Here is a 16,992-nt window from a genome sequence, read left to right on the forward strand (position 1 = left end):
CAGAGTTAGGGGGAAAAAGAGAGCAGGGGAAGAAATAGTATGATGTAAATGTACACTGAATTTTTTACCAATGAAGTATTGGGACATCTGCTTCGAAATCATGTGGGGTGAAAGCCTTGAGTGGAGGCTCATGAAACAGGGCTGGCCATGTGCTAATAACTGTTGAAACTGAACATTAACTGGGCGGTAGGGGTTTTTTATATTCTTCTTACTTCTATATGTGTTTGAAATGTCCCATGATTTAAAAATGCTGAAAAAAATACTGGAGTGTGTGTCTTTTGAGTCATTTAAATTTCAAGCCATAAAGGATCAATGAGGTGTAAAGAGGAGAATCAGGGTGTCCATTCTTCCTCAACATTAATCATAGTGATTACTAGATTTTAATTTTACATCAGACCGAAAGACTGTTTTTGCTCAACGTGTTGTTTTGGGAAAATCTTGGATTTCTTTACAATTTTTCAAGTAAGATAGGGGGAGAGGGCAAGCATTTGTATGTTGTTTTATGTGTCACTATCTTCTAGTTTCTAGGCTTTAAAGTACAAATTTAGAACTTAGACCTGGGTAAATGTGAGTGCTTACCACAAGGTTCTCACTTGTGATGCCACAATTCTTGCCAAAGCAGTTTCCTTTTACTACACATTTGTGCAACCAGGAAAATGAGCAAAAAGCCTAGATTTAGTCAAGCTTTTGAAAAACAGATATTCCTTTTATAACAGAGTAAAACCTAGCAGGCTTGATTCTATGAGGGGTGTGCAAGGTCAGATTTTATGAGGCCCACATTAAAAAATCCATAGCTTTGGGGTTTCTGCCCTGCCATATAGTTGACTTTACGTGCACTTCTGGATAATCCAGCATTCGTTTGCTCAGTTTATGAGCCTGATTAAAATGAATCAAAATAGTTGCAACCATGCTTGTATCTTTACAACAGAAAGATAAATGCAGATGTTAATTGTCTTTTTGCTTCATTCTATCATACTAGGAAAATTATTGCAAGTTAATTCGGGTGCCAAAGAACAACTCTTTTTTGAAGCTCCGAGAGGCAAACGGCATATAATAAGACCTTCGGAGGTAACAGTCATACACAGAGCTTTTTAAAAGTGTTTCGTGAAGATTTAATATGTGCATTTTTAATAAAGCCTGTCCATTATTATCCATTAGTATGGGTTATATTTAGTGTACCTTTAAGCTTGATTGTTTCTTAAATCTGAGTGCTTAATCTGGTTCCCTACATTCTGAGAACCTACGAATTCACTGGTCTGCTGATGGAGCATTGGACAGTCAGCCTTGTGCTTAATCTTCCTCTGCTGCAAGACAATGACTAAGCTTATAATTTGAATGCTACATATTACTTCTTCCATTGGACATGCCCTGTCCCTTGGTGCAAAGCTTTCTGTGAACATAAACTTTTGAAACTTACTTTCTCAGTAAGTATTTGTAACAACACTATCTTCTGCGGTAAGAAAAATTACTTTTTAAAACAAAAACTATGTACAACCTGACCATCCATTTGTATCAAACTGTTTCCCTTTTCCCTGTTTTCCTCATGTCTTTGGCCACATACATAATTTGTTAGTTGTTGAAATCAAAGCCTCTATACAACTTTTGAATCCATAAACTAATGCCTTTCTAAAGGCTAAGGTGCTTTTGTGGCCAGGGTGCTTTTGCTTCTTCCAGGGTCTGTATGGAGGTTCCACAGAGTGAACATGGATGGCTGAAAGGTGGTTGCCTGGTTGAGCATTAAGGACCTCTTCTTAGCCCCAGGAGACAACCTGAGTCATTTATTTGCTATATAACCTTTGATGAACGAAAAGGAAATAATTGCTTCCTTAGAGGGAAAGGTGTCAGAGGGTACACCACTGAGGGATAGGCATCTGCCTCTAACTTCAGTCTGTCATTAAGAGAAACCATCCCATCATTGCAAAGTACTCCCAGAAACATTGGGATATGTGCCCATTCATAATGTTTTCATGATTTCTAAAAGAAGTCTATGTGCGGTACTTAAGAAGTATAAGTTGTTAGAGATGATGGCATTATATTAATGGAAATTGTTTGCTGATCAATCGATCTCACTCCCAGATTCCAATGTATTTATCTCTGATCAGTCGTCATTCTAACTTTTTTAAAGAAACTTCTGTAGCCTTGAGTAAGAGATATTTTAAATTAAGTCCTTTATTCACTGGACACTTCGTACGCCTGTGTTATTGTCTTGTGAACATTCTTGTGTGATGGCTGTCAGTCTCATTTTATAGACAGGGAGATTAAGCCTCCAGGAGAGTAAGAGGACCATGGAGCTGTGGTCCCAGTCTCGAGGGGCCCACGTGTGACTACTTGGCAGCCTAGACCATGGGGCCTTTTGGATTTTTCCTGTGTATTTAAGCATCATTTTACATCACTTCATCTGTGTTTTCCTTCATGTTCTGGTGCCCCAAAATAAGTGCACTAAAATAAAATTCAGTCGAACCAAATGGTGGAGGGGGAAGGATACCAACTTGGGACCAATGAGCAATTACTGTGTTTAAGAATCTGCACAAGAGGAAAATTTGTGTTATAAGAAGGCTTCTTCACATACCAGACTCTGGCTCTGAAGAGTTCATCTGTCACTCTGAGGTACACAGTTGGTATTCCAGAGGCTGATCTCTGGTGCTGCTGTTTGCGGAGGCCATCCAGCTGATGTTTTCACGCCTGGGATTCTCTGGTATTGCCACCTAAGGGCACTGGAGACGCAGCTCAGCATTTCTTCCACCAGTAGTGTCAGGCCCTTCAGCTACCTATGAAGGATGAAAAAATCCTCTTAAAAAAAAAAAAGTTTATTTATCTTGGGGGAGTTGGAGGAGAGAGAGAGAGAGAGAGAGAGAGAGAGAGAGAGAGAGAGAGAATCCCAAGCAGGCTCCACACTGTCAGAGAACAAAAATGTTCTTGCTATAATAAAGCCAGTGAGGCAGAATTGAGTATTGTTTTCTTTTTTCTTTTTTAAGTTTATTTATTTATTTTGAGAGAGAGAGACAGAGAAAATGAATCCAAAACAGACTCCTCACTGCTGTGCAGAGCCCAACACTGGGCTCGAACTCAAGAACCACAAGATCATGACCTGAGCCAAAATCGAGAGTCAGATGCTTAAACAACTGAGCCACCCAGGCACTACAGAAACCCTTTTCAAAAAAGGGTGTTTTTTTTTTTTTTTAACAGCCATGGTGAAACTAATACAAACCTTACTCGGCAAATTGTTAAGTATGACGAATACTAAAATGCCCATTTAAATCCATCTGGTACAGCACAGCACAGTCAAAGCAGCACTAGACTAGGAGGCCGGCTCTCTTGAGCCCATTTCCCTCTGGCTCCTAAACCAGATGTGATTTAAGTGACCCACCTCTCTGGATCTTCCTTCCCCTGGAAAATGATGATGGTAATGACACATCTGTCCAAGGCAAGGTGCTATGGAAGAGACCCTTTGAGGACCCCTCTTCCATCTAAGGTTCAGGATTTTTAACAAGTTTGCCCCTTTTGGGTTTTGTGGGTTAGAGGGATCATTTTTTAATGCTCCCTTTTAAATGCAATTTCTGTAGCTTCCAACAAATTGGGTATTTGCTTGGGGACCTCAGTGTCCAGATCTGGCCAAGGATGATCTGCTGGGGTGATCTCAGGGTGAGCAATAACAGCTCACCCCCACCCCAACCACCCACTTTTGTGCCTAGATAACGAGGTCAGGGAAACTTCCACCTAGAGCGCTGGCACTGGGGATGGACAGGAAAGTCTCAGAAACAGAATCTGGAACGTGGAAGGGAGTCAGTGGCCAGAAAGCCTGCTTGCAGAACCAGCAGGAGCGTTTGCCTTCTCTTCCTGCAAAGGCCAGTTTAGTGGATAAGAACCCCAGAAAATGGAGATGATTGCTGAGGAGGCACCTCAAGTCAACTCAGTCTGTGGTCCTGCCTGAGGCACCCCAAATCACCAGGGCCAGCGCTGCTTTTTGGTTCCAGTTCTGCATGGTTCCAGGAGGAGCACAGAATGTTAAATGAGGAGAAGTTTGAGTGACTAAAATACATTTAATACCTCCGCACGTTATGACTAAAACCCAACTGCATCTTTATCTTGCCATTTCTCTGTAATGCGTAGGTGCGTTAACAGATCAAATCCCCCAGGAAAGTCTAATACACAGTGTTGTTACTATTGTTTATTTTAAAAAGGAAAGCCTAGATTATATCAGGATTTCGCCTATATGAATTTCAAATCTTTTGTCCATGAATTTCAAAGAAAACAGTTTTAAAGGATAGAATATAGTCATAGTAATGCAATATGAACAGCTCTTCAAGTTTGTAAGGTAGTCTCTCTCTAGCATACAGGATATTAGGCTAGCTGCAGAATCTTATTACTCATTCCTTCTAGAAAGCACTCCTTCATAAAAAGTTACATCTTGTGAGTTTTTAAAATAATTTGCTAAATAATCAGCCCCATTGATCAATGCAGCTCAGTGGTTCTCATTTGGGAGCAATATTGCCCCTTCCCCCAGGGATATTTGCCAATGTCTCGGGAGAGCTTGGGGAGGAGGGCTGCTGACTTCCAGTGGGTAAAGGACAGGAATGCTGCTAAAATACTACCATGCACAGGACAGCCCTTGACAACAAAGAATCAACTGTCCTAAACCATTAATAGTGCTGACACTGAGAAACCCTGATCTAGCTTATGGCTTAAATGATGCTAAAACCTAAAGAACTAAAAAACTATTTTTTTAGATTTTCTATTCTATTCTATTCTATTCTATTCTATTTTTTGAGAGCCAGAGAATGAGAGAATCTTTTTTTTTTTTTTTTAATTTTTTTTTTCAACGTTTATTTATTTTTGGGACAGAGAGAGACACAGCATGAACGGGGGAGGGGCAGAGAGAGAGGGAGACACAGAATCAGAAAAGGCTCCAGGCTCCGAGCCATCAGCCCAGAGCCTGACGCGGGGCTCGAACTCACGGACCGCGAGATCGTGACCTGGCTGAAGTCGGACGCTTAACCGACTGCGCCACCCAGGCGCCCCTTTTTTTTTTTTTTTTTTTAATTTTTTTTTTTCAACGTTTATTTATTTTTGGGACAGAGAGAGACACAGCATGAACGGGGGAGGGGCAGAGAGAGAGGGAGGAGAATGAGAGAATCTTAAACAGGCTCCACAGTCAACTCAGAGCCTGATGATAAGGCGTTCGATCTCACAACCATGAGATCATGATCTGAGACGAAATCAAGAGTCAGATACTTAACTGACTGAGCCACCCAGGCGCCCCCTAAGAAACTTTCTTATTGTCAGATTTCCACAATTCCAAAATAATGATTTTATACATAGAAAAATGGTTATCTGACTGTAGTGTTTACTTAGATAATCCGTATGCCACTTAAAAACTGCATCTTAGAACTTACGCACCTCAGATCACAACACAATTGCCTAGTGCTGGCAAAGTCATCAGTAAGAACTATTCAGCTGCATTTTTTATTGCTGTTTATTTTTTTTAAAATAGTATGGCATAAGGAATATAGTCAGTCATTGGTAGTGTAACAGAGTCACGTGGTGACAGGTGGTAGCTACACTTTTGTTGAGTGTACCTTAATGAACACGTAGACTTGTCGAATCATCATGACGTACACCTGAAATTAATGTAACGTTGCATGTCAACTACAATAAAGAAAAAGATCTCTAGGTTGTGCAAAAATATATTGATTTCTTTCCTTCTTTTTAAGATTGAGAAAATAGAGTGGGACACGTGGACCTGCGTGCTGGGGCCTACGTGTGAGGGAATCTGGCCTGCACACAGCGATGTGACTGATGTAAATGCTGCCAGTCTTACCAAAGACTGTTCCCTCTTAGCCACTGGAGATGATTTCGGTTTTGTTAAGCTTTTTTCATATCCTGTCAAGGTAATACTGCATGTTTATTATATTTACTTGCTCAGTCTCATTAATAACCTAAAATCTATGCATAGTATCTAAATGGATATTTATTTTTATTTTTTAAAGACTTTTTTTTAAGTTTATTTATTTATTTTGAGAGAGAGTGTGTGAGTGGGGGAGGGCAGAGAGAGAGAGAGAGAGAGAGAATCCCAAGCAGGCTCTGCGCTGTCAGCATGGAGCCCAACACAGGGTTCGAACTCACGAACCATGAGATCGTGACCTAAGATGAAACCAAGAGTCAGAAGCTTAACCTACTGAGGCAGTTAAGGTGCCCCTCCAAGTGGATTTTTTTAAATATAAGCAATCAATAATGTTATCTACATCACCATTGTTATTTATGCTATCTAAAAACCTTTATGACACTGTTTACTACTAGGTGTCAGATTCTCATGATATAGAATTCCTCCTTGAAAGGCCTTCACTGGTCATCAAATCCAACATCTCACAAACTGCAGAGGAAGAATTTCTTTACAACATCTTGGGCCAGTGCCTTCCAATAGGTACTTCCTTGGAGAGAGGAAGGTCTTACTACCTCACAAAGCAGCCCAATTCATTTTTAAATAGTTCAGTTATTAAAACGTTTAGCTCTATATACAGCTGAACAGCCTTCATATGGAGCAAGATAGTCCTCGACTCCCTGAAATCTCAGTTTCTCCAGCCTAAACGTGTCCAGTTCTTCAGCCATTTCCCACAGGACATGGTTTCCTGCTGCCCCTCCCTCTAGGCACACTCCATGTTATCAATTCCATTCTAAACTGTCTCCTCTGAGAAGGAATTCACCATCTCAGATGTAATCTGACGAGTTCAGGGTCAGTGGGAATTTTACCTTCTTGTTTTGTTTTTGTATTTGTGTTAAATCAAACTAAAATGGCACCAACTCTTTGGGCTGCCACACTATGCAACTGAATCCTAGATTTCATTCTAAAGAAATGTTCAGCTTATCCCTCATCTTGTCCTTACACAATTGATACTCTAAATTTGAGCACAGAACTTTATATTTGTACCAAATAAGATTTATCTTACTTCACCTCCTTGTTCTAACCTGTCAACACGTTTTAAGTACCTTTTCAAAATGTTTACTTTCCCTTCCAGCATCATGTCATCTTCTCATTTCACAAGAGTAAGTTTTAAATCACGGGAAATAAAAAAAGACCAGGACAACCAAACATCACCGTCAGGAGCCCTATTCAGTTATTCTGTTTATTAATGTACACATTGAGTTCTAGTTCTTCAGTCAGGATCAGACATTTACATTTACCCGACTGTGCTATCTTGGAGCTCATGTTTCTATCCTACTCCGGATAACACATCATTAATGATTTGGCAGATATCTTGCTGAAAGCAAGCAAGCAAATCTCCCCTTTTAATAAACCAATCGGTAAAAGACACGTATTTCACACTGAACCCTTGTTGCTGTCTAGTGATCATTACTTCCTTTTCCAAGTGCTTATTGACCTTTTGTGTAATAATTCACCCTAGAATTTTCCAGGGATTGCATCAACTCATGAATCAATATTTGCCAGAGTCTGCTTGTTTTCCCTTTTGGATACAGGAACCTTTTTGTGTTTGAGGCCACCTCTCCTGGCTTCTAAACTCCTCAGCTATTCCTGACTTTACTTGTGTGGTCATGTTAAAAGAACCTGCACTCAAGCACATAGTTCTTTTTTGCCCTTTCTGGTTTGAAGAGCATTCTCTTTACAGAGGAGATAAGTAAATCTCCTTTCCGTTTGTATGAAATCATGTGATCTAAGATGTGTTCTAACTTTTGCCTATTTTTTTTCTAGTCCTCCCTGTATCTTTGAATTCTTTACAGTTATCTTAGTTTTTGACTTTAGCATTCCTGAAACTATATTAAAGTTTTCTGTGCAAGACTTCTGCGTTCATCCTTGGTTATCCGCTCCTCCATCATTTGTGCGCTTAAGACGTTGAACACACCAGTTCCCTCGGCAGCAACTTTGGTTTCCTTAAATGCCTTCCTCTTTAATTCTTCATTTGTTAACATCCTGTCAGGGTATGATTTTGGTAGTTTTTCTAAGATACGCTTCTGAGTATATCCAGTGTTCCCTTCATTGTCCTTCCCATCAATTCACCATCACTTATCAGCACCCCCTTCCTGTGTGGTCATAGTTCAGTTCTCTGTAGCACTTTTCCTTCCTACTTTTACATTTTTTGGAAAAAGATTGCTTGCAGGACAAGTCAAAAAGTTAGTGATACCCTGGTTTTAGTAAATGGGTTGTGGCAGATCTTTAAGTAGCTAAAATCCCCATGGTACAACTCCATCGTGCTCCTGAGCTACATTTGTTGTTGGTCCTGGGAATTCATCATCTGCATCCCCAGCCTGCCCAGGTAGGCTGTCTATAGCAGAAATTTCAAGCTGTGTTCCTCCAACTCCCAGAGTTCCAAGGAGGCTCCTCAAGGACAACCTCAACAAAGTAGGGGCCAACTGAAGGGGCTCTGGGACCCCACCCCTACTACCCCAGAGCCATTCTGCATTTTATATTTTATACATTGAGTTTCTGTATAAGATTTTTTTTCCCAACATTTTGTTATGAAAATTTTCAAGCATACAGGTAAGGCAAAAAATGATACAGTGAACTCCTGGAGTTCTATACAGAATTCATAGATTCTATACATATTCAAACTTAAAATTTTTTAAAAATGTTTATTTTTGAGAGAGGGAGACAGAGCACAAGCAGGGGAGGGGCATAAGGAGAGGGAGACACAGAATCTGAAGCAGGCTTCAGGCTCTGAGCTGTCAGCACAGAGCCCATTGTGGGGCTCAAACCCACAAACCACAAGATCATGACCTGAGCTGAAGTCGGAAGCTTAACTGACTGAGCCACCCAGGCGCCCTGATTCTATATATAATTCAAAGTAAATTGTAGGGGTGCCTGGGTGGCTCGGTTAAGCGTCCAACTTTGATTCAGGTCATGATCTCTCAAGTTGACCAGTTAAAGCCCCACATCGAGCTCTGTACTGACAGCTCAGAGCCTGGAGACTGCTTTGGACTCAGTGTTCCCCTCCCGCTGCCCCTCCGTCACTCACACTCTGTCTCTGTCTCTCAAATAAATAAACATTTTTAAAAAAATGTTTTTTAGGGGCACCTGGGTGGCTCAGTCGGTTAAGTGGCCGACTTCAACTCAGGTCTTGATCTTGCAGTTCATAAGTTTGAGTCCCGCATCAGGCCCTGTGCTGACAGCCCAGAGCCTGGAGCCTGCTTCTGGTTCTGTGACTCCCTCTCTCTCTGCCCCTCCCCAGCTGGCACTCTGTCTCTGTCTCTCTCTAAAATAAACATTAAAATTAAAAAAAAATTTTTTTTAAACAAAGTAAATTGTTGATATAAGGATACTTACCCCTAAATGTTTCAGCATGTCTATCATTACCTGTAGTTCAACATTTGCTTATGGTGTTTTTATTTTAAGTTTATTTATTTCGAGAGAGAGAGAGCAGGGGAGGGGCAGAGAGAGAGGGAGAAAGAATCCTAAGGAGGCTCCACACCATTAGCGCAATGTGCTTATGGTGATTTTTAAGTAAAATTTATATATAGTTGAATTACACAGTTTTTTTTTAAGGTTCCTTTTGATGAACGTTGACAAACACATGCACCTACATAATCCAAACACCTGTCAAGATACAGATTCAAGATATAGATCACTATCATCACCCCAGGAAGTTTCCTCATGCTAAATTCTGGGTCAATCCCCCCACCCCCCATCATTCTCACATGAAAAGACTATTCCATTGTTTTCCACAATAGATAAGTTTTACCTGTTCTAGAACTTCATATAAATGATCAGGTAGGTACTGTTTTGTGTCTGGCTTCTTTCATGCAGATAATGTTTCTGAGATTCCTCCTAATAGTCTGTTCCTTTTTATAGCTGAGTGGAAGTCCATTGTATGGATAGAACGGAGTTTGTGTACCCGCATGGCTGTCAAAGGGCATATGCTTTTCCAGTGTTTCGTTGTAAGAGAGCTGCTATCAACATTTTTTGGACAAATCTTGTGGACATGTTTTCTCCTTATGTAAATACATAAGAGTGCAATTTCTGGGTCATAGGGGAAAATGCATGTTTAACTTTTTAAGAAACTGCCAGACCTCTTTCCAAAGTGGTTGTATCATTTTATATTTTCATAATGAATGTAAGAGAGTTCCAGGTGCCAACATTCAGTATTGTCACACTTGCAAAATTTAGCCGTCCCAGGGATCTCACTGTGTTTGCAATTTATGTTTCCCTGATGACTAGTGACGCTAAGCACTTCTTTGTTTCCTTACTGCGCATTTGTGAAGTGTTCATACAAATCCTTTGTCCACTATAATAAGTTGGATTGTTTCTTGTTATTCTTGAGTTCTATGTAAGATTTGATGCAAGAAAGAGTTTCATAATTTAAAAGCATTTGAAAACCACTGGTCAATGTAAACAACTTTGACAGTGTCACTTCTCTTCCTCTTCTTAACCTGATTTTTCTGGCACACTTTTGCTCCCAAATACGTGGACCCAGGCTGATGAATAGTTCTAGCTTTGTAGTCCTCCTCCTCCAATGCTTTGAATCTGTTGGACAGAGCTCACCGTCTGTTATAGACTGAATGTTTCCCCACCAAAATTCATGTATCGAAGCCCTATCATCCAATGTGACTGTATATGTAGAGAGGGCATTTATGGAAATAATTAAGATTAAATGAGGTCACAGGGTGGGGCTCTGATCTGATAGAATTAGTGTCCTTCTAAGAAGAGACACCAAAGAGGGGCGCCTGGATGGCTCAGTCAGTTGAGCATCCGACTTTGGCTCAGGTCATGATGTCACGGTTTGTGAGTTCAAGCCCTGCATCACGTTCTGTGCTGACAGAGCCTGGAGCCTCTTCAGATTCTGTGTCTCCCTCTCTCTCTCTCTGCCCGCCCCCCCCCCCCCGCTTGTACTCTGTCTCTCTCTCAAAACTAAATAAACATTAAAAAAAGAAGAAGAAGCAGAGACACCAAAAAGCTCATATTCTGTCTCCATGCGCACTGAGGAAAAGCCATAAGCACACTTTCTATGTGCTCATGCATGGTATGAGGCCAGGAAGAGAGCTCTTACCAGGAACCAAATTGGTCTTATACTTTCCAGCCTCTTCCCAGAACTGTGAGAAATGAGTTTCTGTTGTTTAAGCCTCCCAGAATGTGATATTTTGTTAGGACAGACTTACCACTTTAAGACACCATCCCACTGTAGTGTTCTAACATTGAGTTCTATGTCATCAAGTCTTAATGATACTTATGAGATCTCAACACCACACCGCAATCTCTTTGCCCAAAATTCAGGTTGCATTTGTTAGACTCTAATGTCTTATCTTCTTCTTGACCCTTTTCCCTGTTCTCCTTTGCTAGGAGTTACTCTGTCTCTCTTCCAGGCAGTATTCTCTCAATGACAAAAAGGTGTTCTTTTCAGTTTAAAATATTCTCAATGAGGTCATTAGTCCCTTGATAATCACATTATTGCCAGCCTCCATAAAACAGACTCTCCTTCCCAGAGCCCACCCATTTTTCTAGTACCTTAAATCATGTATCACAAGACCCAGTTCCATCCTTGGACACCTGGCCCATTACTCCCATAGCCTCCCTTCCCTTGCAAAGCTGTGCCTCTCCACTATACCAGAGCGGTTAAAATGCCACCATGTCATTTACATGTCTAAAACCCACCCTCAAGTTCTCAAGTCTCCTCCCCAGAAAGTCAAAGACTCTGGAGAATGGTTCTTTAGAGAGGAACCTTCTCTCTGTTAAATGTTACAGACAGAGAAACTGTAAAACGTTGTGAATGTGGGAGAGGATACATAGGTTTCCATCAAACTCTCAGGAATTTCTCACCTAACAGCAGTTAACACCCAGCCTTGTGGAGACATTCTCTGTTCTTTCATGACTCAGTGGAAGAGGAAAGTTGTGGTAGTGAATCTCTATGAGTGTTACAGAAATGCGTGGTTTGACATGATGACCCAGAAGGACAGCTCATCTGACCATCTGTGTCACGTCTTCACGAGACTCCTTCCACAGGTCCTAAGGGAGCCACCAAACATCCCTGCTGGCCTTTTCCTCGTGGGGGAGCAGCTGGTTTCCTAGAAACTTCTAGTAACTGCAAATTCCCTTTATTGTTCTACCCAGCAGTTATCTTGTTCCTATTCTGAGAATCTTGAATCCCCCTCTGCTGCAAGAATCCCAGCTTTGTTAAATAGCTTCAGTGACTCAGAATTTTTTCCTCTTTCTCCTCTGTTCCTTTCTTTTCCTTCACAACCTGATTATGATCAACTTAGGATAATTTTTCTCTGAACTTTTGTTTTTGGATTTCTTCTTCCACCCTGTCTAGAAATCCTGTAATGCTTTAAATAAGTCAGGGCTTGGAGAGGCATTTTTCAGGCTCTTTTACTTTTTCCTCCTCAAGAAACCGGCTTGTGTTTGTAGTAGATATAATGGGTAGGTTCCTGCTTCCAGCTGGAAGACCAGCAGGACACATGGCTGCAGCCACTATGACTGTCCTCTTTGTTTCCATGCCTTCTGGATCTCACATAGTCACGTAGTGGTTTCCCTTGGAAATCCTTATTTTGCTCTGCCTATTTTCTAGCAAACTAGTGGCTCTGGAGGGCTTCCTGAAAATATGGCCTGCCTATTTGCCTCCCTAACCTTTCTACACTCACTACTCTGCGACAGAGTGGGCATTTCCACTTTGCTGTCAGGTAGATGTCTGCTAAATACAGAGAGATCTTGAGTAAGAGAATTTCAAAGTCATGCACTCTGCTGCACCTGTCTCCTGCCATGTATCTGTGCTGGTTTCGGGTTCCCTAGCATGCCAGTCCAAAACCCTCTGGAAGTCTCTTCCGTTATTGAGTCAAGTTTTCAGCGGGGACACTGATGGCCCTCTCACAACCTCAGAAAGAACATGTGGCTACCCACATTGCTTAAGGTATTCTCCAAGAGTCGCTGAGAGGATGGAAAAAAAAAAAAAAACTCCCTCTTTAAATGGTCTCACTGGAGCTGTTTTTGCCAGGCTATGGCTCATGAGCCAGAAATGGAAGCTGGTTTCTGGTGGCAGCTTCGGCTTCCCCCCACTTGTCAGGATTGCACAGTGTGAGCAGCCAACTGCTATTCCACCTCATCCTTCCCCACCTGGAATGAATGTTGTATGGCCCTGTGTGCAGTGCTGAAGAGCTTTCCATAATTACTAATAAACCGGACCTTTTATTTGGTTTGTTGAAAAGAAGCTTACTAGGACACCTGGGTGGCTCAGTCAGTTAAGCGTCTGACGTCAGCTCAGGTCATGATCTCTTGGTCTGTGAGTTCAAGCCCCACATCGGGCTCTGTGCTGACAGCTCAGCCTAGAGCCTGCTTGGATTCTGTGTCTCCTTCCTTCTCTCTCTGCCTCTCCCTTGCTCGCATGCGCGCTCGCTCTCTCTCTCCCTCTCTCAAAAATGAACATTAAAACATTTTTAAAAAGAAAACTAACTCACTTTGTTTTAAAACCAATTATTTGTGTTTCCAGTGTCCAAATTTGTTTCAAACATCTGTGGCAGCAACTGCTGTGTTTGTTTTAAATCTTACTTGAGGCCCCAGAATTAGAAGAAGTCCCTTGCTCTTCTGTCTTAGCCTGGGCTGTGGTACAACTGTGGGGCTGTGGGGATTACTGGGAAGACACTTGTGATGTCAAATGTCAGCCAGACTCACCATCAGGAGTTTACACAGGAGACCTATGGAGAATGTACGTTTCATATTTGAGAGAAACAGAATCAAGCTGCTTCTATTTCGTTAGGTTCTCAGAAATAGGTTCTGTAATCTAACATTTCATTTGTTTCCTCACAAACCACCTACTGAGGACCCATGATGAGCCAGGTAATGTTTTATTAAAAAAAAAAAAAAAAAAAAAAAAAGAGACCTAGTTCCTGCCCTCATGGAGCTTACCCTCTAAAGAACGGGAGGAAAATTGCTGCTTGGATGAACTGCTTAATTGGTATCCACTAGAAGCCGCTCTGGAAAATAATATGGATGAAATAGTCTGGAGACAGGAGTCATGAGACTGGTTGGGGTAGTCACCAGTTCCTGGGCTTTACAGGGCCAGCATGCAAGATTCAAGAAGTATGTGGGGCACAGCGCACACGTCACCAACGTGAGGTGGCTGCACAACGACTCTGTGCTGCTCACAGTTGGTGGTGCCGACACAGCCTTGATGATCTGGACGAGGGAGTTTGTGGGGACCCAGGAGAGCAAGCTGGTGGACAGCGAAGAGTCGGACACCGATGCCGAAGAGGACGGAGGTGAGTGAGCCCCATGTGCCGGCTGCCCCTTCCACACATCCCACCCCACCCCCCAACCCCGTGCCACTGCCGACCAACCCCATGCCCATCTCTTTCCGTTGTTTGAGGCTATGACAGTGACGTTGCCAGAGAGAAGGCCATTGATTACACCACCAAGATCTATGCTGTGAGCATCAGGGAGATGGAAGGCACCAAACCTCACCAGCAGCTGAAAGAAGTTTCAGTGGAAGAAAGGTATGGTGTCACCAGGTTTGCATTTATTATACCTGATTTCAACAAGAGTTCATTTTCTTTGCCCTCAGAGTTGTTACTTAAGCTAGTCTTTTGTGTCTATGCGCAGAGTGTTAACCTGCATACAGAGTTAAGCCGCTGAAAATCATCCATGGCCCTCGATATGTGGCAAAGGGTGGGTTACACTTTGCAGAAGTTGGTTGTGGAATATGACTTGAATAGACATGAGGTTTGATTGGACCAGGCTTATCCTTGCCCAGAGAGGATGTCAGGGTAGCCTATGCACTGTCTGAAATGTGATGGCCAACAGGAGACGTGCTGATCAGCAAGGGAGGGTAGGCTTCTAAGGTCCAGAAGGAATGTCTGTGGGTCCTGAGAAATAACCCTCTGTTCGAACCAGAGTCTGTGATTACACGGGGTCACTTGGTGGTACCATCTCATACTGTGTTTTCACCTGCCCCAATTTGTTCAGTTGGGTTTGGTGACTCCAGACCTAACCAATTTGATTTGGCTGCCTTGGGATTCTTATACAGAAAGAAGGTTTCAGATGTTATTTTAGGCCTTTTTGATATGTTATTGTAAGTATCAATAAGAGAAATAGCCAAATATTTAGGCTTTTTTTGGAAAAAAGCTCATCGTTTCTACAGTTATTTAATTTACCATATTCATACTAGAAAGGATAAATACTCAGTAAAAACTCTCACATCTGAAGAGAATTTCATGGATCCCAAAGATGTTTTGCCATGGGTTGGTTGTTCACAGGTACCCTGGGTCCACTATAAGAAATGAGATTCAGGTTGTTTTTTGTTGTTGTTTTGTTTTGTTGTGGTTTTTTGTTTTTTGTTTTTTGTTTTGCATTCAGCATGGCTTTCTTCCTAATAGTAATTATTTCAAAAATTTATTCTATCACTTTTTACTAGTATGTAGGAATATAAATATAAAGAAGTAAAATATTTCTTCCTCTTGCCTCAGTTCAGTGCCACATGTTAAAATAAGCTTGATAGGGGCACCTGGGTGGCTTAGTCAGTTAAGCATCTGACTTTGGCTCAGGTCAGGATCTCGTGGTTGAGTTCCATCTTCGCATCAGGCTCTGTGCTGACTGCTCAGAGCCTGGAGCCTGCTTCAGATTCTGTGTCTCCCTCTCTCTCTCTCTGCCCCTTCCCCACTCGTCTCTCTCTCTCTCTCTCTCGCTCGCTCGCTTTCAAAAGTACATAAATAAACAAATAAATAAATCAGCTAGATAAAAAGTGGGTGTGCTGTAGGCAAAAAGAGGGACTCTGATGCAAAACTCCCTAACTCATCCCTAGCATCTTTGTTAGATGTCACTACGAAGGTTCAGAATTCTCTTTTGATGAAAAAAAATTATTGAAATTTTCTTTTTGCAGTAGTCTATAAATTACAGTTTATCTTGCTTGCAACATAGTTTTTTAGTGGTCACAAAGATGAAATAATTTTAAAGGACCTAATTTTAAGAGTAAAGAAAAAAAACCCATATGCATGTTAGTGCCTAAATAAGCCTCCCCCTTAAATAATGAACTTTTAAAAACATTTGCCCTAAATTAAACATTCTTTTGAAAAAAAAATTACCCAACCTCTCCAATGTCACATAACATTATGAAATGAGTTGACTTGGCTATTATTCCAAGGTTGTTTCTGGCTGATTTGTACAAGCCAGTGCTTTGTCATGCTGAGACTTAGGCCAGCCACTAAGATTTAGAAATCTAAGCAAAGTCCCTGGCTGCCAGAGGGCATTGATGGGGAGTGACAGCTAATGGGTACCAAGTTTCTTTTTGGGGTGATGGAAATATTCTAAAATTATAGTCATGATTGTACAACCTTTTACATACTAAAAAAAAAATCAAAACTGAATTATATGCTTATAGCGGGTGATTTTCATGGCATGTAAATTATATCTCAATAAAAGTTGTTTAAAATGCAAATAAATCTATCTATCTATCTATCTAAGCAAATTCACAATTCCAAACACTGCAGCTGGTTTCTGACCTAAACTGAGGGTCATCTTAACCTTTCTGTGTTGTGATGTCTCTTTGGGTAGGTCTGTAAAGATCTCAAACCTGTTCAGCTTAGGAAAAGTTATGAGAGGTGAAGGTACAGAGGACCCTAAGAATTTTCAGTCTTAAACTCCAGAATTCTGAAGCGACCTCATCACATCAGTTGGGGAACTTGCTGTACATACATTAGCATCCACAGGATTGACTTTCTTATATATACAAAAGAAAACTAAATGCTGCATGGTATTAAGAGATACAGGGGTAGGCCTTTCAGTACTCTGTTGGCATTTTAAAAAATAATTCACACCAGGGTGTAGTGAAGAAAACATGTAGCGAACAAAACATTTTTTGAGATAAATATAGGGTCTGGAGGAATAATCAAGCCTTCTTTACAGAAAGCAACATCCTTGATAACTTAAAGGCCTTGATAGCTTCAGTTCCTAGAGTGGGCTGTAACCAGAGAGCAGGGTGCCAGCTGCACAGCATGCTGGGAGCAAAGCTCGACCACAGCAGGAAGGGGTGAGCGGGGAAGGAGCAGCAATTGGTGTCTGAATCC

The 16,992-nt window shown here is 41.4% G+C and overlaps 1 protein-coding gene across 4 annotated transcripts in view; it reads left to right on the top strand.

Moving 5' to 3' along the window:
- Nucleotides 1-16,992, top strand: part of EML6 (EMAP like 6) — a 271,991-nt gene that overhangs the window by 212,227 nt on the left and 42,772 nt on the right. For 3 of the 4 annotated variants that reach the window (XM_047068057.1, XM_047068059.1, XM_047068056.1), the window contains exons 24-27: nucleotides 980-1,068; nucleotides 5,712-5,888; nucleotides 13,992-14,193; nucleotides 14,301-14,442. In XM_047068057.1, coding sequence (XP_046924013.1) covers nucleotides 980-1,068; nucleotides 5,712-5,888; nucleotides 13,992-14,193; nucleotides 14,301-14,442 — 610 coding nt within the window. The remainder of the gene's footprint in view (nucleotides 1-979; nucleotides 1,069-5,711; nucleotides 5,889-13,991; nucleotides 14,194-14,300; nucleotides 14,443-16,992) is intronic. The other variant, XM_047068058.1, reaches the window with a different exon arrangement.

This window comes from Lynx rufus, unplaced genomic scaffold (genome assembly GCF_022079265.1).
Source record: "Lynx rufus isolate CCGP_SWC_20201006 ecotype Redwood Valley unplaced genomic scaffold, mLynRuf1.p SCAF_8, whole genome shotgun sequence".
Classification (NCBI taxonomy): Eukaryota; Metazoa; Chordata; class Mammalia; order Carnivora; family Felidae; genus Lynx; species Lynx rufus.